The sequence below is a fragment of the Dermacentor variabilis genome, chromosome 7 (genome assembly GCF_050947875.1).
Source record: "Dermacentor variabilis isolate Ectoservices chromosome 7, ASM5094787v1, whole genome shotgun sequence".
NCBI lineage: Eukaryota > Metazoa > Arthropoda > Arachnida > Ixodida > Ixodidae > Dermacentor > Dermacentor variabilis.
The window spans coordinates 135,615,602-135,633,235 of NC_134574.1; the positions used below are offsets into that span (position 1 = coordinate 135,615,602).

Below are 17,634 nucleotides of genomic sequence, written 5' to 3' on the forward strand. Positions count from 1 at the left end.
TTCCTTCAGGGGAGCAGTTTCTTTCTTATTTGAGCACAGGGTTATAACTCTGCCCTCTTCACGTAAATGCTCAACCCCTTAAAGGGCCGCCATTAGGTTAGACTACCCACTTTTAATTTTCAAATTCCTAGTTTTTATGCAGTGTTTCTTTTTCTCCTTGGATATCTCATAATTTTCTTCTCTTTTTGTACAGCAGCAAAGAAGCCGCAGATAACGTGCAGCCAGGACCCCGTACCTGATATTTGTGTTGCACGAAGGAAGAAGTGGTTCTTTAACTTTAGGAATAACACGTGTATGCAGTTTCGCGGGGGCTGCGGAAAAGGTGCCAACAGCTTCTCTACGTATCAGAAGTGCATGGAGAAATGCAGCTGTAAGTCTGTACTATCTGTATAATTTACATATTTTCCTGAGCCTCGCAAATAAAATTCCAGCAGTGACTACTGCTAATACGGCATACAATGCTAACTGGAATTTAACACTAAATATGTTGCAGGTTGAGTGCTTTTAGGATGATTTTGTCATTTTACTTTTCTGTGACGGTTTTTACACGACTGCAAAACAAACATAGCGCCTCGATATTTTGCTTTACGCGACCGCCACATAGATGTCCTGAAGTATATTATTGGTGGTAATCTGAATGACAACACGCATTTGATAGCTTTGCATTTACAATGTGTCTTAATCTTACGTAAGCATCCTCTTCGAATGAAAGCTTTCAAATATGAATAGTGTTATGGCATTAAAAGAAATCATTGAACCATTTGAAACACTTCAGGCAAAATATTAACACATGACACGTTGGCTGTGCTACAGAAATTGACAAAACACAGTGTGAGGGCATCGGTCCAACATAGCTGTTTAATACTAGTAATATCACCCGTGATATTTCGCTTTCCATGTGATCGAATTATAAGTAAGGATACATCAAGTACTATAGAGTTCGAAAATAGTCAATAGCAACTTTATTTATGGTAAGCGAAACATCTAGAAGAAACACCACTTCATACATGGTAGTATGGTGTATGGTATGGCAATTTCTAGCCAGACAGCAATAGTCTCAGGCGTAAACTAAGGAAAGCATCCTTGGTCCCTTACTTTTTATGTATACATCAATGACATAATCTGTATATCATCCGACCTTAACTTTATGATATACGCAGACGAAAAAAGTTTATTCGTTTCAACTTCCTCCAGTACTGAAGCGTTCGCTAAAGCAAACATAGTTTCAAAAAAATTAGGCGCTTGGACAAATAATAATGAACTTCATATTAATACGAAAAACAAAAGCAGGAATTTTTCATCGTAAAGCTCAGATGCTGCATATCGATCTCGAACTTTTCTTCAGATCATAAAAGATCGAGGTGGTCAAAAGTATTAATTTATTAGGTGTATACTTTTCAAGGTGATGCAATGGGATAAACACGTAAATCATATCTCGAAGAAATAATGTTCCATAACAGGTATACTTAAGCAAAATTTTATGTATTTCCGATGTCTGCAAAACTAGCTATCTACTATGCATGACAGTCATGGTAAATAAACTATTCACATTTAGTTTTACGAAACACTAGTAATCTGTCAACATTTCATTCCACCGAACAAATCTTCAAAAACCTAAAGGTCATTCCAGTAAATATTATGCACCAGTATAAGTATAAGCGCAAATATAAGCTGACCACTAGGGAAAATCATAGCCCTTTTTAGGCATTTCTATGCTAGAATTATCGGGCAGAGTGGCCTATAACAGAAGAAAAAGTGACGCTGGAAAGTTTCGAAATGTAGCACTAATTAAGGATTTCACATGCTAAGGAATAAACTTCTCCGACTGCTAAATGTACACATCATATCAGAAATAAGTGTTCTAGCCCAAAACTTCCGTAGGCTGTGGGCGTTGTTTTATTACTCACATGCGCATGTTCCTAGTACACGACACATATATATTTCACAAACAAAACAACCTGTCGGGACATTCTACCACTGCTTCACCAGAAATGTCACTGTCTTGAATGTCTTATTTGGGTTCTGATAACTTTGCGCCGTAGTATTCGTAAACAAGTTAAGTGATTATTACTGTTCTCTTTTTATCGTTCTGGCCTCCGTTGCTTCGTTGCCGCCAATGCCTAGGGGACCAAGATTTTTTCATGGCGTAATGCAACGGCTTTTATTCTTGGCGCCTTTGACAATGTGTACGTCATGTTGCGTAGAACAAATAAAATGAATGGATGAATGAATGAATGAAGGAATGAATTTTGAACCAAATTACCAAGTCACTGAGATTGTCAGTCGTTCGAGCTATCCCGTGTGCGCGAGCTCAAGTAGGCAAAACCGTTTGAGTCACTGATGTACTCAGCCTAGCCTATATTTTCACGTATTTCTAGGATAAATTTATCAAATTATTTAAATGTTTTCTGTAGATAACCAAGGGGCGGCGGCCCTCCCAACTAGCGGACAAAACCTCCAAAACGAGCAACCGCTCATGGGTATACCCGGTGTGCCTAGCCAGGTTGGCCCACCCAAACCACCAGCCCAGCCCAGCATACCTGTACAACCTGGCCAACCAAGTACACCCGGCTTAGGCTTATCCAACCAACCTGGTGAATCCGGCCTGCCTTTCCAAAGTGCCGGATCCGGTGTGCCTGGTCATCCTAGACCAGCAGGAGCTCCCGGTTCCACCAGCTCTACCTTCCCGCCCAGTATGTCAATGCAATCTGGTCCATCTAGCACACCCGACATAGGCTTACCCAACCAGCCTGCTCTTTCCGGTCAACCCGCTCAAAGCGCCGGATCAGGACTGCCTGGTCAAGCTAGCTCAGCAGGGGCTCCCGGTCACGCCAGCTCTACCTTGCCGCCCAATCCACCAGCTCAATCAGGTCAGTCTAGCAGACCCGGCGCCGGCTTACCCAGCCAACAAGGCACATCCTCCCAAAGCAGAGGACAAGGTCAGCCTTATCAGCCAAGTGTGAGTAGCAAGCCCGGTCAAACAAGCCCTATCTTCCCGCCTGGTGCACCCCCCCCTCCCCCCGATGAGGGCCATCTACTGGGCTTGGCGTAGGGCAGCAAGGCCACCGTGCTGTACCACTATGGCCCGGCTCTACCACCAGACCCGTTCAGTACGGTCGGCCTGCCTTACCGGTGCTGCCAGGCAACGGCCGGCGCTAGCATCTTACCCACTACACATTACCAAAATGGCAAGCCGAGCCCGCCTCGCTTCGTTTCACCTGGAAGCCCAGCCTTGACTAATATTTATTATTTTGCTTAATATTTTTCAACCAACACTAAGCCTCCAGCCGGCTCATCCCGTCAAACCTAAGCTCCCTCTCGGTCCCAGCGCGACCGCGACAGCCGGACTCTCTGTTCAGAATGACCAAGCTATCTCAACTGGCTCTACTGTACAACATAGTATACAATGCAAACCCAGCCATTTCAGCCAGGCCGGCCGTTAGCGCACTTAAAGCAGATTTCTGTATTGTTGCCTTCGAAAGATAGTTACCCTTCATATTTCACAGCACTAAAGTCACCGATTCGTGAATATAGATCACTTTTTGTACAATGTAGCAGCACAAGGACTCAATAAATTATAATTGGTTGACCAGACCAGCAAACCTTTATATTACCGTTATTTTAGCTCCTAACTCGTATAATTTGTATCTTTTCAATACACGAAGCTAGCTTTAACATTACATTACAAAAATAATCAGTTACAAGTCATCCTAATCCTACTGAAGTGGCATTGCCCTATTTTTGAAAGCGCAGTCAATGTTCATCGGTGCACTGTCTTGAACCATAAAAATTTCTTGATGTACACAATTGGTCATGGCATGTGCAGATAATCCTGTATTCTCTCATCTGTATATAATGCTCCCGCTTTTATACACCACATAAGGAAAGCGAAGGAAGTTATTGTGCCTTGGTATGGAGATTTGAAGGTTAGAAGTAACAAATTTAATGTATATGCCTGGAAGAATAGTAACGTATGTCTATAAAGTTATAGGCGTAGTCCGGGAAAGCGCAAAATCCAAAGAGCACCTTCATGGTAATGAAACAGTTTACGTAGCATTCTGCAAATATTTGAGCTAGAAATAGGCAAGGTCGTCCCTCCCTCTTTGCCGCCCCCTAATAGATTGAGTGAGTGGTGGCTAGAAATGCAATAACCCCAGCTCGTTCATTTTCTTTAATTTTAAGAAAAGTTGAAATTTGGCCGAAGCGAGAAACAGTAAGTACGGTGGGTTTTAGAGCAGAAGATTGCAACGAAACTCGATGAAAAGCATCTCCACAACAGCAGCACGTAAATGTGCATTCTCTTGATTGAGACACAGCTTTTCGAAGGCGCGCTACATAGTTTGGCGCTGGTGCAGTATCGAAAGCGATAAATCCAGTCTATCTATTGAATTCTATGGTGATGCAGCCCAAGCTGCAAGAAATTTGCGAACGTGCTCTCTGAAACATTGCAAGGTGATGTCTAAAACTTCGGATGCGGGCGTGGCTTTTTTGTTCATATTCATTCATTTTTGTTCATCATTCATATTCCTGTAGCGGGATGTAAAGGGACTCCAAAGAGCAACAGTTTTCAGTTTAAGTAACGAAAGTATTACTTTGAGAAAAAATTATTGCGCAAGTCGTAAGAAAATTGCGGTAGCCGGACGACGAAGACAAACGTGCGGTCACATACACACGTGGTCTAATCACATAGTAGACAAGATGGACGACGATCTTGTCGTATGTGGTCCACGCCTGTATTGTGCCGGTAATTTATGGATGATAAGAAGAGCAGGAGAAAATCCAAGCTTCAGAAGCATAGTCACGAACAATGTCTGCTACGCAGCCACTGCTGTACTACTTGAGGCTGCCTAAATTGTAAGGTATTTGTGCGACTGTGGACGAATTCAACAGGAATGCGCAGTAATGATCAACGTCGCCAAACATCTATTTCGTCGTAGTAAAATTTCCTGCAAGGCCACAAATTTTTCCAAACAAAATATTCATCTACTGCACTATATCATAATTCCGTGTACTAGTAACTTACAGGGTTGGGTGATGGTAAAGTTGAGAGAGTAAATTACGTACTTGACGTGCACCAAAATACAGAAGAATAAAAACGAGACAGGCTCAGTATTACCAAGTTAATGACAGCGCTAGACAAATCCACCACATGCACCGTGTGCATAAATTTAGCCGTCGCACTAATGCAGCGAAGGAACATTTAGAGGGTAATGTTCAAGATGGATCATTATTATGATTTCATTTCACGTCTTCTTTAAAACGGGGCAGCAACGAAGTCAGTCCCCTTGTCTGCTCGAGCTAAACAGTTATTATATAAATGCACAGCAGTGTAGCCTTTCAGCTATCCTTCCATGATAATTCTGTCGTCAACAAAACCTTTATATAGTGTACAGTTGTCATTGCCTTTAACGACTATAATAATCTCAATCTCTTCTTGTTTTTTGCACCAGCACTGTAAACACTTCCTGCTTATCTCGAAAACCGACCGTCCATGTGGAAACTAAGCTTTTATGCAAAGTAAACAGTTTTTACGGGTCTCGCTGGGTCAATATATTCAGATACTATTACGATCTGGGGCTTAATTTTTCGGGACGTTTCAGCCAGCAACACTTCCCTGATCCTGTTCCGAACATTTGTTCCGGTGTTTTTCTTATCTTGAATCAGCCAGGACCAGCGCCATACGGCAAGCCATTGTATTAAGCTACATATATTTCATCCTGATGCCTTTCTTGCCGAATTCGTAAATCTCCCTGCTCTTCATCCATAGTGGAGGGCCTGAGAACACTAGCACTCCCCATATCCGAAAACGGGCCTAATGGAGAAACCATTAGACTACTGGAAAATGGCGTTCAACAAACAATCACACCAATAAAGCGGATATCGAACAGGAACTATGGCATTCAAGAGCATAGTCTCATCCGAATGATCAAAATATTCGTGATCAGACATGCTGTATATGCGGTCGCTTGTCTCATGCTCTACGCTGTGGAGAAAGCCAAGGTAGACTGTATTGTTTGAATGGCGTATAAGAAAGCCTTGGGACATCCGGTGAATACGTAAAACGAGAAGTTCCTGGCGCTCCTCGTGAACAATACACTATACGAATTTCTTGAAGCCTAGAGATTGGGGCAGTATGAAACATTGACACAGAGTTTGACAGGGAGACACATGGTAGACGACATCCTAATAACCTACGAAGCATAGCATGGACTGCAGAGAGACATCCTAAGGAAAATAAGGGACCATCTCTCAATACGCCCAATCCACAGAAACATGGGCCCTGAGTTTCGCATGGATAGAATAATCGTAAGAGCGAGAGCTCTCCACAAAAGATTCCGTAGTGCCAAGGACGTGGTCTATGTGGACGCGGCGGACTACGCAAATAAACAAGAGTATGCCGATTGTTGCTGCGAGTCTAGAGGGTGACTCCAGAGTTAGTGGCACTGTGAGAGCGGGAAAGGTGGAGGTGGCGAAGGAGGCAATAGCCTCCATGGAGGCTAGCATCGTAGCCAGTGGCTCCAAAACAGCCGTCAAGAAATATGCGAAAGGAAGAATCTCGACGGAAGTGCTGAGAATTTTAGCCAACTTTCTTGAAGATCGAAACGTTTACAAAATATGGGCACGCAAACACTCATGCCGTCCCGGAAATGAAATATCGCACAACCTTGCTCAAGAACTGAGAGGTCTAGCAGGTGACATGCAATTACTGTGAATGGAGAGAGGCCGGATGACCAGCTTTAACGAGATCACGAAACACTGTAAATTGGGAAGGGCCCATTTCCCACCGGCACACTGCTTGCTTGGTAGACGGCAAGTAACGGCGTGGCGCGTCTTACAAACAGATATATATCCGAAACCGGTGGCCTACCGTCGCTACTATGCGGACCTTTACACGGATAAGTGTAGATTCTGTCATACAATTCTAATTGATTCTTAATTTAATTTAACCAAATTTATTCTAAGTCACGTTTGCTATTAAGTGGTACACTGAAATATTTACGTATCCGGCCCGTGGCATACGCATGAGTCAGGAAATATGACCCACACATTTTCAACTCGAAAGCAAAACAAACATGAGAGGTTGTAATAACGTCGCACTCTGGGGGAGGATTCAGTTTCAGGGGAGGCATCACACGTACGGTGTAAGTGTGCGGAAGAAACGTCGCGATTGAGGCAACCTAAAGCACGGCGTTGTAAATATCGGAAGCCGTTGAGGTGGCTAACACACTTCTGAAGCATGCATTTGATGATGTGACACACTTGCTCTTTTCAATAGTTTCCCTGTTTACGCGGCAAATTAAAACTCAGTTGATATTTGGTGATGTTATCGTGAAATTTGCCTCATAACACCAGTTTATCTTGCACAGTGCATTTCAACAAATTTTTAACAGGTAAGGAAATGAGATGCTGGTGTATAAAAGACGCGCCTTTCTTGCCTGGAAACAAACCGAAGTTCAGAGAGAAGGGAACAACAATCTCGGACAGTCTTTAGGAAATAGCTAGGTTGGTTATATTAAGTGGGCTGGCAGATAACGTGAGAGGCTACACGCCGTGGAGGCGCTAATTGCGGTCATTGAAGCCGAGTTTCAAAGCCACTGGGCTTAGCGCTCAATGGGCGATTTGCCGCGACGGCGGTGGTTGAACGAGATTGAGCAGCTATATTACTCATATAGGACGCGAACGGAAAAGTGGAAGTGGTGGAAAGCGTACTAAAGTAGTCTGTTCATGCAAATACTAATATTCGCAGTATAAAACGTGTTGAGGAGGAGTAGGAGTAGATTTTTATAAAGAGAAAGGAGGAGAGGTCGGCCTGGAGAGCCTGTCTCTATCCTGCGGCTCCTCACTGGGGAAAGGGGGAGTGGGAAATACAGGGCAAAGTAGGTGGCTGGTGGTAATGTTATGGTACAATGAGCTGCTGTATACACATTGTCCAATACGCTGATGCGCTTTAGATACAACACACGCAAGAGTAATCTTGTCCACACAAAAGTTATCCCGCGAAAACCTGAGATTTACAAGAGAAAGTATGGAGGTGCGAACATATTGTTTACAATGGCCGCTTTTTTATGCGGGATCTAATTTTATTTCCTACGAGACGGTGCGTTTTGTTGAATGGCAGTCGATCAACTGGCCATGGGTCGGGGAAGACAAGAAGGAAAAGAAACGTTTATTTTCATATCATTCTTAGTGTGAACTATGAGAAGCATTTTGTAGAGCGCTGTAAGGTTACAATACATTTCTATTTTTGCGAGATAAAGAAGACCACGAGGAGGAGTGTTGCTTGCTCTGTTGGCTCTTCAGCACATTAAGCTCAAGAGAGAGAGGCAGAGATTTATTTACAGAAGGACAGAGAGGACGGCCTGACCTATATCTTGCTCTCACCTGCTGCTCTACCCTGGGAAAAGGTAGGGGCAGGAAAAGGTCGAATGAATGATGATGAACGTATGAGGAAGAGATGCGTATACATAATTTCACAGAGTTGTGCCATCTCTAAAGCCGTGCGTCCAGCCTAGTGGCTTGGAGAAAGTCTATAGCGGCGCATGTTATCAGGGCTGTGCTATTTGAATTAGGCCGAGGACCTATAAGAAACTCGTCTGAAAGTGACCTCCTATCGACGTTTGGAATGGACGGACGTCGCAGTATGTTTCACGAAAGAAGTCATTCACATAAGAGGTTGTCTTTATTGTGACCGTTAAAACACTTTTGTGGACTTGATGAAAGCCTGTGTAACGTAACCTTTTTTCACCGCGCGGGCGTTATTGCTGTAGAGTAAACCGAATGAATAGTCGCCGGGTTCTCGTTTGACAGATAGATGGATGATAGGTAGGTGAAGCTGTCGTGGGGAAAGTGGACGGGGTGTCGCCATTTGAGCAATCCACATACCCCGAGCTTTCCGTGTTCTGCTTTCCTCGGGGAGTGATGATGCAGTGGTACAATGAGCAGCTACCGCTCCTTCATAGATAAAATGAAAACTGCAAGAAAGAAGCAATAGTTATGAAGCTAGGGCAGCGTGCACCATGACAAAGAATGCTATGCTAACGCGTAAGGACTTGCGGGCTACTCTACGGATTACTGTATTATCACTCCATGAAGAAAGTAGACAGCGTAAAGCAAGCTGGTATATGCATTTTTGCAATAGAGAAAGCCTCTCCAAGTTTTTTCTTTTTCAAGACCGTAGATGCAACCGCGGCTCACCTGTTGCAGCTCATATTGAGAGCGATATTGTCGGGGAAAAGGAATTTTTTCCGGATGAGCAACAATTGCCTGTGTGCACGTTTATACTGAGTTAATTGACTGGCGAAAAACCCCGAATATATTAGACACGCAAACGCACTAAATCGTGCCTCGACGAGGCCTTCTCTGTATAGAGCAGGCTGCCGTGTTTCAGAAGGCTCATATTGCTGCTCTTGTAATAAAACACAGATGCACTACGCTTGTTGTTTTCTCAGAAAACAAGGTTACTGTAAGTATACACTTGTTTTTTTTTTGTATTGTTCTTGCTTTATTTCTGTTTGTGCGCGACCCCTTCAAACATGTTCCTCCCGTCAGCAGAACAAACGATAACTTCTTGCAGAGAAGCTTCCGGCACAAATTTTTAAAGGACTTCTAAGAACGAGCCTGCATGCAATTTATCGCGCACGGGTAGGTGCCTGGACAAAGCTTCAATTGTTCTCATGGCGGCATCGCCCTGGCAGCCTTCCGTATTTTGTAATGCTTTCTTTCTGAACAGAGAACTGACCCTTGAAACTTAGGTAAGGCTGCAAGGTCATAGCCAGAAAATAATATTGTGCCGGAACTCTGTCACCCTATCTGCTGAACAAAGAGATGCGTTTCTTTTTTTCTTTGGGGCAACTCCACTCTCTGGATCACTTGCTTACAGTCACCTTGCAATGAGGCCCCTACGTGGATTCCTTGTTCTGCTAGTCTCCGTAAACTGTGCCCAAGGTACTACCGAAGCTTTGCTTGTCTTCTTTAAATGATTACGTATTTTGTAAATTGCATAGGCACTTTCTGAACATCAAATAAGTTCACTTTTATTTAAACATTGCAAACGTTCTCGCGCACATCTCTCGGATAACACCTACTTTGTAAATGTAACTAACGCGTAACTGTGTTTTTGCAAGGATTTTTATGACGGGTTTAAAGCTTCGTATTTGATTCTTTTCGAGCGTATGCATTCTGCGAGTACTGATTGCCCAGTACGCTGTTTTGTGTGTTCTCAAACAAATATAGAAAAAAATAGCTGATGATCTCTGCACTCTTCTTTTCACACTCTCAAGATGTGTGTGAAAAATTTTTTCGCCTAATGCCACCTCTTAATCATTCCGTTGTATGCATTTCACGTCTCAATCTATTGCACGCAATTCCTCAGAACTCTAGTTCTGTATACATCTTAAAAGATTATTTCCTTGAGGTTGACTTCTTATGGAAGACTTTACTGTATATTTCTTCAAAACCAGTTTATAGCTGTCTCCAACTTTTCCATTCCAAAGAGAGTGCTGCGTTTGTTAAACTCTGAAACTGCAAGCTAGCCACCCAAAAGGTCACACTCCCTAATGCATACTATAGAGTCAGTGTACTCTGCGTACGCCATGCACTTCCGCTTCTTCCATATAATGAGATCATTAAACGGAACGCGTCTAGCCAGTTGGCAGCCCTTTACAATATATTGACAATGTTCATCTAAAACAGCCTTAGAGCGCATCCCATCGGTATTTTGAGCAAATATTCCTTTTAACAGAACCTACTATAGGTGCGGGTACTTCTGTATATTTAAATGACCTGCTTTAAATTGCAACCCTTTATTTCATGTTCTGATCAACATGTTCATGACTAAAAACGACTTACCGATTTTTCTGCTGTACCATTGCAAAAAGAACTAGCTCACACTCAGTACAGCAGAAACTGTCATACGCTTATCTTCTCTTCACCTTTCTTATGAGGTCGACATATGTACATTTTTTAGAATATAGTCATTATTTAATATATCGTGACCGCACGTTATCATCGGTGCGTTAATGAGGGCGGCTTCAGACTGCTGTGTTAAAAACCTGTCATAAGGCGCGTAATATTTTTTTTAGTGACAGCTTCTTCCACGAAACCACCGGCGATTATAAACCACACTCCGCGGTAGCAGGCAAGGAAAAGCTCACTTTCAAAATAATAGCTGCGGAGGCGTATTCCCTATTTGAAAGCTACAGTAGGTTTCCGATAATCACCTAATGTTGGATCATCAAAACTTATTGAATTGACAGTATTTTTCGAACCTTTCAGCTGTTTTATCTTTATTCTAAAATACTAAATTAATAATATAGACACGCCGCATTTATTAAAAATTATAGGGTTCTACGTGCCAAAACCACTCTCTGATTATGAGGTACCCCGTAGGGGAGGTCTCCAGAAATTTCGACCACCTGGGGTTCTTAACGTGCAGCTAAATCTATGTACACGGGTGTTTTCTCATTTCGTCCACATCGAAATGCGGCCGCCGTGGCCGGGATTCGTTCCCTCGACCTCGTGCTCAACAGCCCAACACGATAGTCATAGAGCAACCACGGCGAGTCGCCGCATTTATTGACTGTGGTGTTTTGTAATAGTGTTGCGCTAGAACTTATCAATACATTTGCCACCAGTGGGAAGTGGTTGCACAGCAGCGAACAAAAATAGCGAATGCTTTTATTATATGTGTTGAAGACGGAAATTGTATATATAAGTCTCTGAATTTTATTGAAACTCATTAGCCATTTTTGACAGATAAATATTTATAACTTGCGAGTCTAGCTATTACTTGCGAGTCAAGTTCACCAGCTTAGAGACTACCTACAATGCATCACTCCACATTATTTCGTAAGATATTCTCATCGTAGCCATATTTGAGTGACAGTTCGACTATGCTCATGCAATGTAAAATTTACAGTAATGAGACTAAAAATAGCAACATATATAACACCTACGGAAGATTCACTGTGCGATTATTATCTGGTTTCTAAGACCTAGCCATCTGAAACCTTTTTCTGTTTTGTCTACATCAGTTACGGGGCCAACTGATATGTTAGCCAGGCGTCCTCAAACAGCCGGAAAAGAAACGTCATACACAGCCTGGCGTATATTGGTTTGGCACATATTGCTACAAGGTTTAGAGGCGCTAGTCATGTCAGCCCTTGGGATCATGACCTCTAAGATTTACTGAGATAGGAGATAAAGGCTTCAAAGTAGGTTTAGCTGCATCTCTTCGTCTGTTCACAATTTCTATTGTGACGTCGCTCGCGCTGTCTAATCGTCTTCTTCCTTGTATTTTGTTTTAATGCGGAAGCATTCTTTATCGAGTATCCCAGGAAATTCTGTCCATGCCATCACACCTTATATCTGAAAAATAAATACGTATTTATTTAAATACTAGTAAACAATTCTCAAAATTCCTGTAGCATTTTCTCCGGGTTCTTTTTCACTTGCAACTTGGCCCTCGCCGCATTACAAATAAAAACAAAACTGTCTGACCACACAAACACTGCGGCTGCAATTCATATTCATACGGCCATTACGTTTTGTACAAAAATCAGTAGATATAATTCTGCATTTAGCGTCTATGGTAGGTGCAAGTGGGATGCTCAGCCAACGTACAAACATCTATCTATATAAGCTCCGTGCTTCGGGGCTCGAAACGGCTTTGGGACTTTCTCAAGTGGCCATATTGAACGAAATGGTACTCCGTATATATGCGGAAACATCAAAAAACTATCCACGCACATAAACGTATTATTTTGCTGTGTTCGAAATGCTGTGATTGTTTATAACTTTAGAAAAATAAAGCGTAATCAACACTGTGAGAGATTTGAAGCCGCTAGCGCTAAGATTACACAAAATTCGTGTACTGCCTGTAAATATATAGGCAGTTCAACGCTTGCGGTGCGAAGGTTTCCTGTGGGAATTATTCTAATAAGCATTTCCTACGTCAAAGCGCCATCGATCCCTGCACTGCCACAGGTCATGTGATACGTTGTTTGTGAGGTGTTTTGCACACAACCGATAGGCTGAGATTGTTGGCGTTCTTGTGTGGAATTAATTTCGATGACACTACAGAGCAATGCGGTAGCGATCGAAGATTTGTAAGATCGAAGATCAGTGGTTGTGAGCCGAGGGAATTGCGGAAGCTTTCTGAATATTTCTTGTCTCTTCTTTAATATCTTTAGCTTTCTGAATATTTCTTTAATATCTCTTCCCGCGTAGTACGCGATCTAATTTCGGCACTTTTCTTGTACTGTTATTGGTCACTAAGTCTTCGTTTCAAAGATGCTCGCGTTAACTCTGCTTGTGGCGGTTACTCCCTCTTTAATTATTCATAATATTGACAATCCATCCAATTTGCACACTAATACGTGTGCATTGATGTAACTTTATGTTTCTTTCAGCTTCGTTTCAAAAATCTTCAAAGGTTGCAAAGAAGCAGCCGCCGTTCTGCACAAAGCCGCCGTTTCTAGGTAGCTGCCGACCATTAGCACAGACTTGGTACTACAGCTCTACAGAAAAGCGCTGTACCCAGTTGGGTGTCGGCTTTTGCAATGGAGGCAGCAACAAATTTCTCTCTGAAAATAAATGCAAGGATACATGTCAATGTGAGTACATACTCTGGCCTTATATTAACATAGTGCGGTTTATAGAATTTTCTCCTATAGGGAGAATATAGGGAGATTTCTCCCATAGGGACACCTGATTACCTGCAATAACCAGACCACAGTAACCACCTTTATCAAGTGCCGCAACTACATAATAATGACGGGACGTTGTTTCCAACATCTTATTACCGTTTCTTCCCCATAAAATTCGTACATTGAATAAATTGAAGGAACCACAACGGGCTGCCATCCTAAGGTATGTGTTTCGCCGCTGGAATCAATAAGATTGTGTGACAGGAGAAACAGGGTCAGATGCTTTACTCAACGTGTTTCTCATTGTGATTGCCTGCAATAAGGAATTGTGGGCTATGATTTAAGATGGTGAAAAATGCATCTTTTACTTTTCCAGCACCCACTAAGGCCATGCCCTACATGTGCCTTAAACCACCGGTCAGAGTTTCCTGTGGGAAAGTAGAACAGGCTTGGTTCTTCGACCCAAACACCACCACCTGTAAAATATTCACCTACACCGCTTCCTCTTGTGAGAATGTTCGCAACAAGTTTCGGACAGAAAGTATGTGCCAGGCTGTATGCTCACGTAAGTACCACTCTTACTGATATCAATCAGCCAGTAAAAATACATATAGTAATGTCCTTAAAGGACACGTTTTATTTTATTTTTAAGAATACAGAGGAAACTAGTTGTGATAACGAGTTTCAATATCCTCAATGTGCCTCCTATACATCGTGTAAATCTGGCAAGCTTATTTGCGTTGCGAAATGGGGAATTTATGAGTTCACAAAGCAAGCGTGCGTGTCATATTGGTGAGCGCGTCTTCTAAGTATTCGAAGCGTTATACTATTGATGATTAGTGACCCAAATATTCCCGTGCACGTGAAAGACGTGCAGTTGTAGCGCATGCTTACGCGATATCTTTCGTTTTCTGTATGGCACGTTTACCAAGGCAACAGGTACACTTAAGAAAAGATTTGCTTTGAAAACACCGACTTCTGTGGCATCAGAATATTGTAGGGTTGTAACAGCATCTAAGCGTATTCTCCTTAGTCTGCCAGTTGTCTACTGCGGAGAATGAAACTAGCCTAAGCCAGGAGACGAATTTTCGCGACTATTCATTAGAACGTATCAAGGAGAGCATGAGCTCTCCAACGCTATTTCATTCCGTATTTATCAATCGCCGCTAAACTATCGCGGATGTTTGCGATCAGACAGTGCAGCATTTCCATGATTATATGCCCGCGTCCGTCGACCCTATTGCCCCTACCGACCGAATTTCACTAACGAGAAGCAACACAACGAACGCGGTCATTCCAGTCGTTCGACAACCATGAGGGAGCAAGTTGACGGTGTCATCATGGAATAATGCAATTGGTCCAAGATAGCAATTTGTTTTCTGTTCGGCATAGGAGTATATCAACGCACACTTGGCGCAACTATTAAAGCACCTAAAGTGCCGCCATTGGGTTACGCTGCCTACTTTATCTTTGCAAATGGCCAGTTTTTAGGCAGTAATTCTTGTTTTTCTCCTTGTAATTCCGACAAGTTTCTTTCTTTTTTGGTACACCAACAAACCTGCAGAAAATAGCGTGCAGCCAAGAGCCAGTATCTGATACCTGTGTTGCACAAGGGAAGACGTGGATCTCTAACTTTAGGAATAACACATGTATGCAGTTTCTTAAAGGATGTTTGAAAAGCGCCAACAGCTTCTCCACGTATGAAAAGTGCATGGGGAAATGCAGCTGTAAATCTCTACTTTCTGTATAAGTAATTTTAAAATTTTTCGTTTGTCTTGTAAAAAAAATTCCAGTGCTAACTGCTGCCAATGCGACATACAATGCACTAGAATTTACCGCTAAATATGTTACAGGCCGACTTTCCATGTGATTAAATGATCAATGTGACAACTTCAAGTGCTGCAGAGTTCAAAAATGGTGAATAGCAAGTGTATTGGCGGTAAGCGAGACGTCTGCAAGAAACAGCACTTTAAGTATTGTAGGAAAAGAAATATGTGCTCATTTCACACCTAATGAATTATATTCGATGAAGCAATCATGAACAACTTTTGTTTCCTGATTTTAAAAAGGAATTTTCACCACCTTGCTTTCGACAGCAAAATATGCGCTGGCTTTCTTTAGTTAAAATTTTGAATACCTCCAATTCAGTTAGTGGTCGGTGGGAGAAGTAAAACGTACATTTTCGTCACCCAGGCATCTACATCATTTACTCTGAATTTCTCTTCTTCCTCTTATTATAACTGCCTCCCATTAACTACGTGGGAGATACGTACTGCAAACTGTACTGTTCACATACGAAGGTCTGAAGCTTCCGTCTTAATGCTTCATCGCTATACAAATAATTGTACAATGTTAGGCGTTCTGGAAACCTCATTTTTTATTTGTTTAGTCAACTATAACACCTTTGCGCATGGTGACATGCTTGTATGTGTCTTGAATTCTAAATGGTGGAAGCGCTAGAAGCTACAGAATGTGGTGGCACACAGCCGCGTAGTCATACACAAGGTCTTCCTGTTGCAACACCAAAATAAATTTTCGCTATAGTTGCGAAGCTACTCGTCGTAAAATTCCAAGTGACATGGCCATTCGGTGGCACTTCTGTCGTGTTAGTGGGGAAGTTGAGAGCATATATTTGTTTGCGTCAGTCGCACATTTCATGTCGTAAATATTTATCATTACTCAGAAGAATGATAAGCATTGTCATCTGCTTTCAGGTGGCCAGGCTACGGCTACGAGCCCTACGTCCAAACAACACCCAAACGAGCTTCCGTCTGGTGGAAAGCCCAGTGTCCCCGGTCAGTCCGGACAAAATGTCAATCCTGGCCAGCCAGCGGTAACAGTGTCTCCCAACAAAACCGCTGAACCTTCGAAACCCGGACAAATGAGTCCAGTTGGTCCCCCTGGCCAACCTGCCCCTGCTGGCCCACCCAGTAAATCTGGCCCATCCCAAGTACCAGGACCAACCAGCCCAGTCGGCCCAGCTGCACAGCCTTCCACTACTACTCTACCCATCCAACCCGGCCTACCCCAAAAACCTGGACAAATGCACCCAGGGCCATCTGTCCTGCCTAGCCGATCTCCCGCTTCTAACCAAAATGGACTACCCCAAGCACACGGACAAGTCGGCCCAAATAGCTTACCAGCACAAACCACCCCTCTTGGTCCACCAATTCAATCCGGCCTGCCACAAAAGCAAGGGCTTAGCCGACTCGGGCCAGCTGGTCGCTCTACAATGTTTACGTCACACGTGCCAGCTGGCCTACCGTCGAAACCTACAGATGTCAACCAAGCTGGCCCATCTGGTGGGCCTGCCCTCCCTGGCCGACGCATCTAGTCCAGTATATCTCAATGCCTCTCAAAAGTCAGCCGAGTCGGCCGACCTGGCAAGCTTGCGCTGCCTAACTCACCCAATCCTACCCAGCCAACCAGGCTTCTCCTCACGCGGCAAACCTGTCTCACCAACCTCATCAACCCACCCGATCAGTTCTGCTCATCAGCGCAGTGACGCCCAACAAGTGCATCTGCCCAGGCGGGCAAATCCAACCCACCCAGCTAGTTTTTCTCCAGCCAACCTGCTTTGCCCACTGTTAGCGGCGTATCAGCCAAACCTATGTGACCTATCTAATTCCACGATGCTGTCATATCGCTCTAATCGTGCCTTTCTGTCCCTTGCTAATAAAAAGAGAAGCTACAGTGCCAGTTCGACCAAGCAGACCCTGCTCTTATGGTCAGGCTAGTCATTGTACTCTGAATGAGCAAAGCTTTTGCGTTTCGAAAGAAAACTTGCGCCTAATTTTCTCAGAGACATCAGGTCTACAATGGTGGCGGAAATCGCAAGTGGCTATTTAATCATCCAGGATATAGCGATGCGGGTTTTCGAAAATCAAAATTAGGTAAAATGGTGCGTTATTGCATCGATCCTGGATTTTCCTTGTCTACTGCAATACTGCGAGGAAGCCAGATGTAAAAATCTATGTTTAACAGCAGA

At 43.2% G+C, this 17,634-nt stretch overlaps 1 protein-coding gene across 2 annotated transcripts; it reads left to right on the plus strand.

Moving 5' to 3' along the window:
* The first annotated feature begins 199 nt into the window (after nt 1-199).
* Nucleotides 200-17,345, plus strand: LOC142587951 (uncharacterized). 2 transcript variants are annotated; one of them, XM_075699348.1, is made up of 5 exons: nt 200-370; nt 2,415-2,870; nt 13,410-13,613; nt 14,023-14,211; nt 16,361-17,345. In XM_075699348.1, the coding sequence occupies exons 1-5, from the start codon at nt 295-297 to the stop codon at nt 16,978-16,980; spliced, it is 1,545 nt and encodes a 514-aa protein (XP_075555463.1). In that variant the 5' UTR covers nt 200-294; the 3' UTR covers nt 16,981-17,345. The 2 variants fall into 2 exon arrangements, with proteins under 2 accessions (XP_075555463.1, XP_075555464.1); XM_075699349.1 differs by lacking the exon at nt 13,410-13,613.
* Nucleotides 17,346-17,634: the final 289 nt, after the last annotated feature.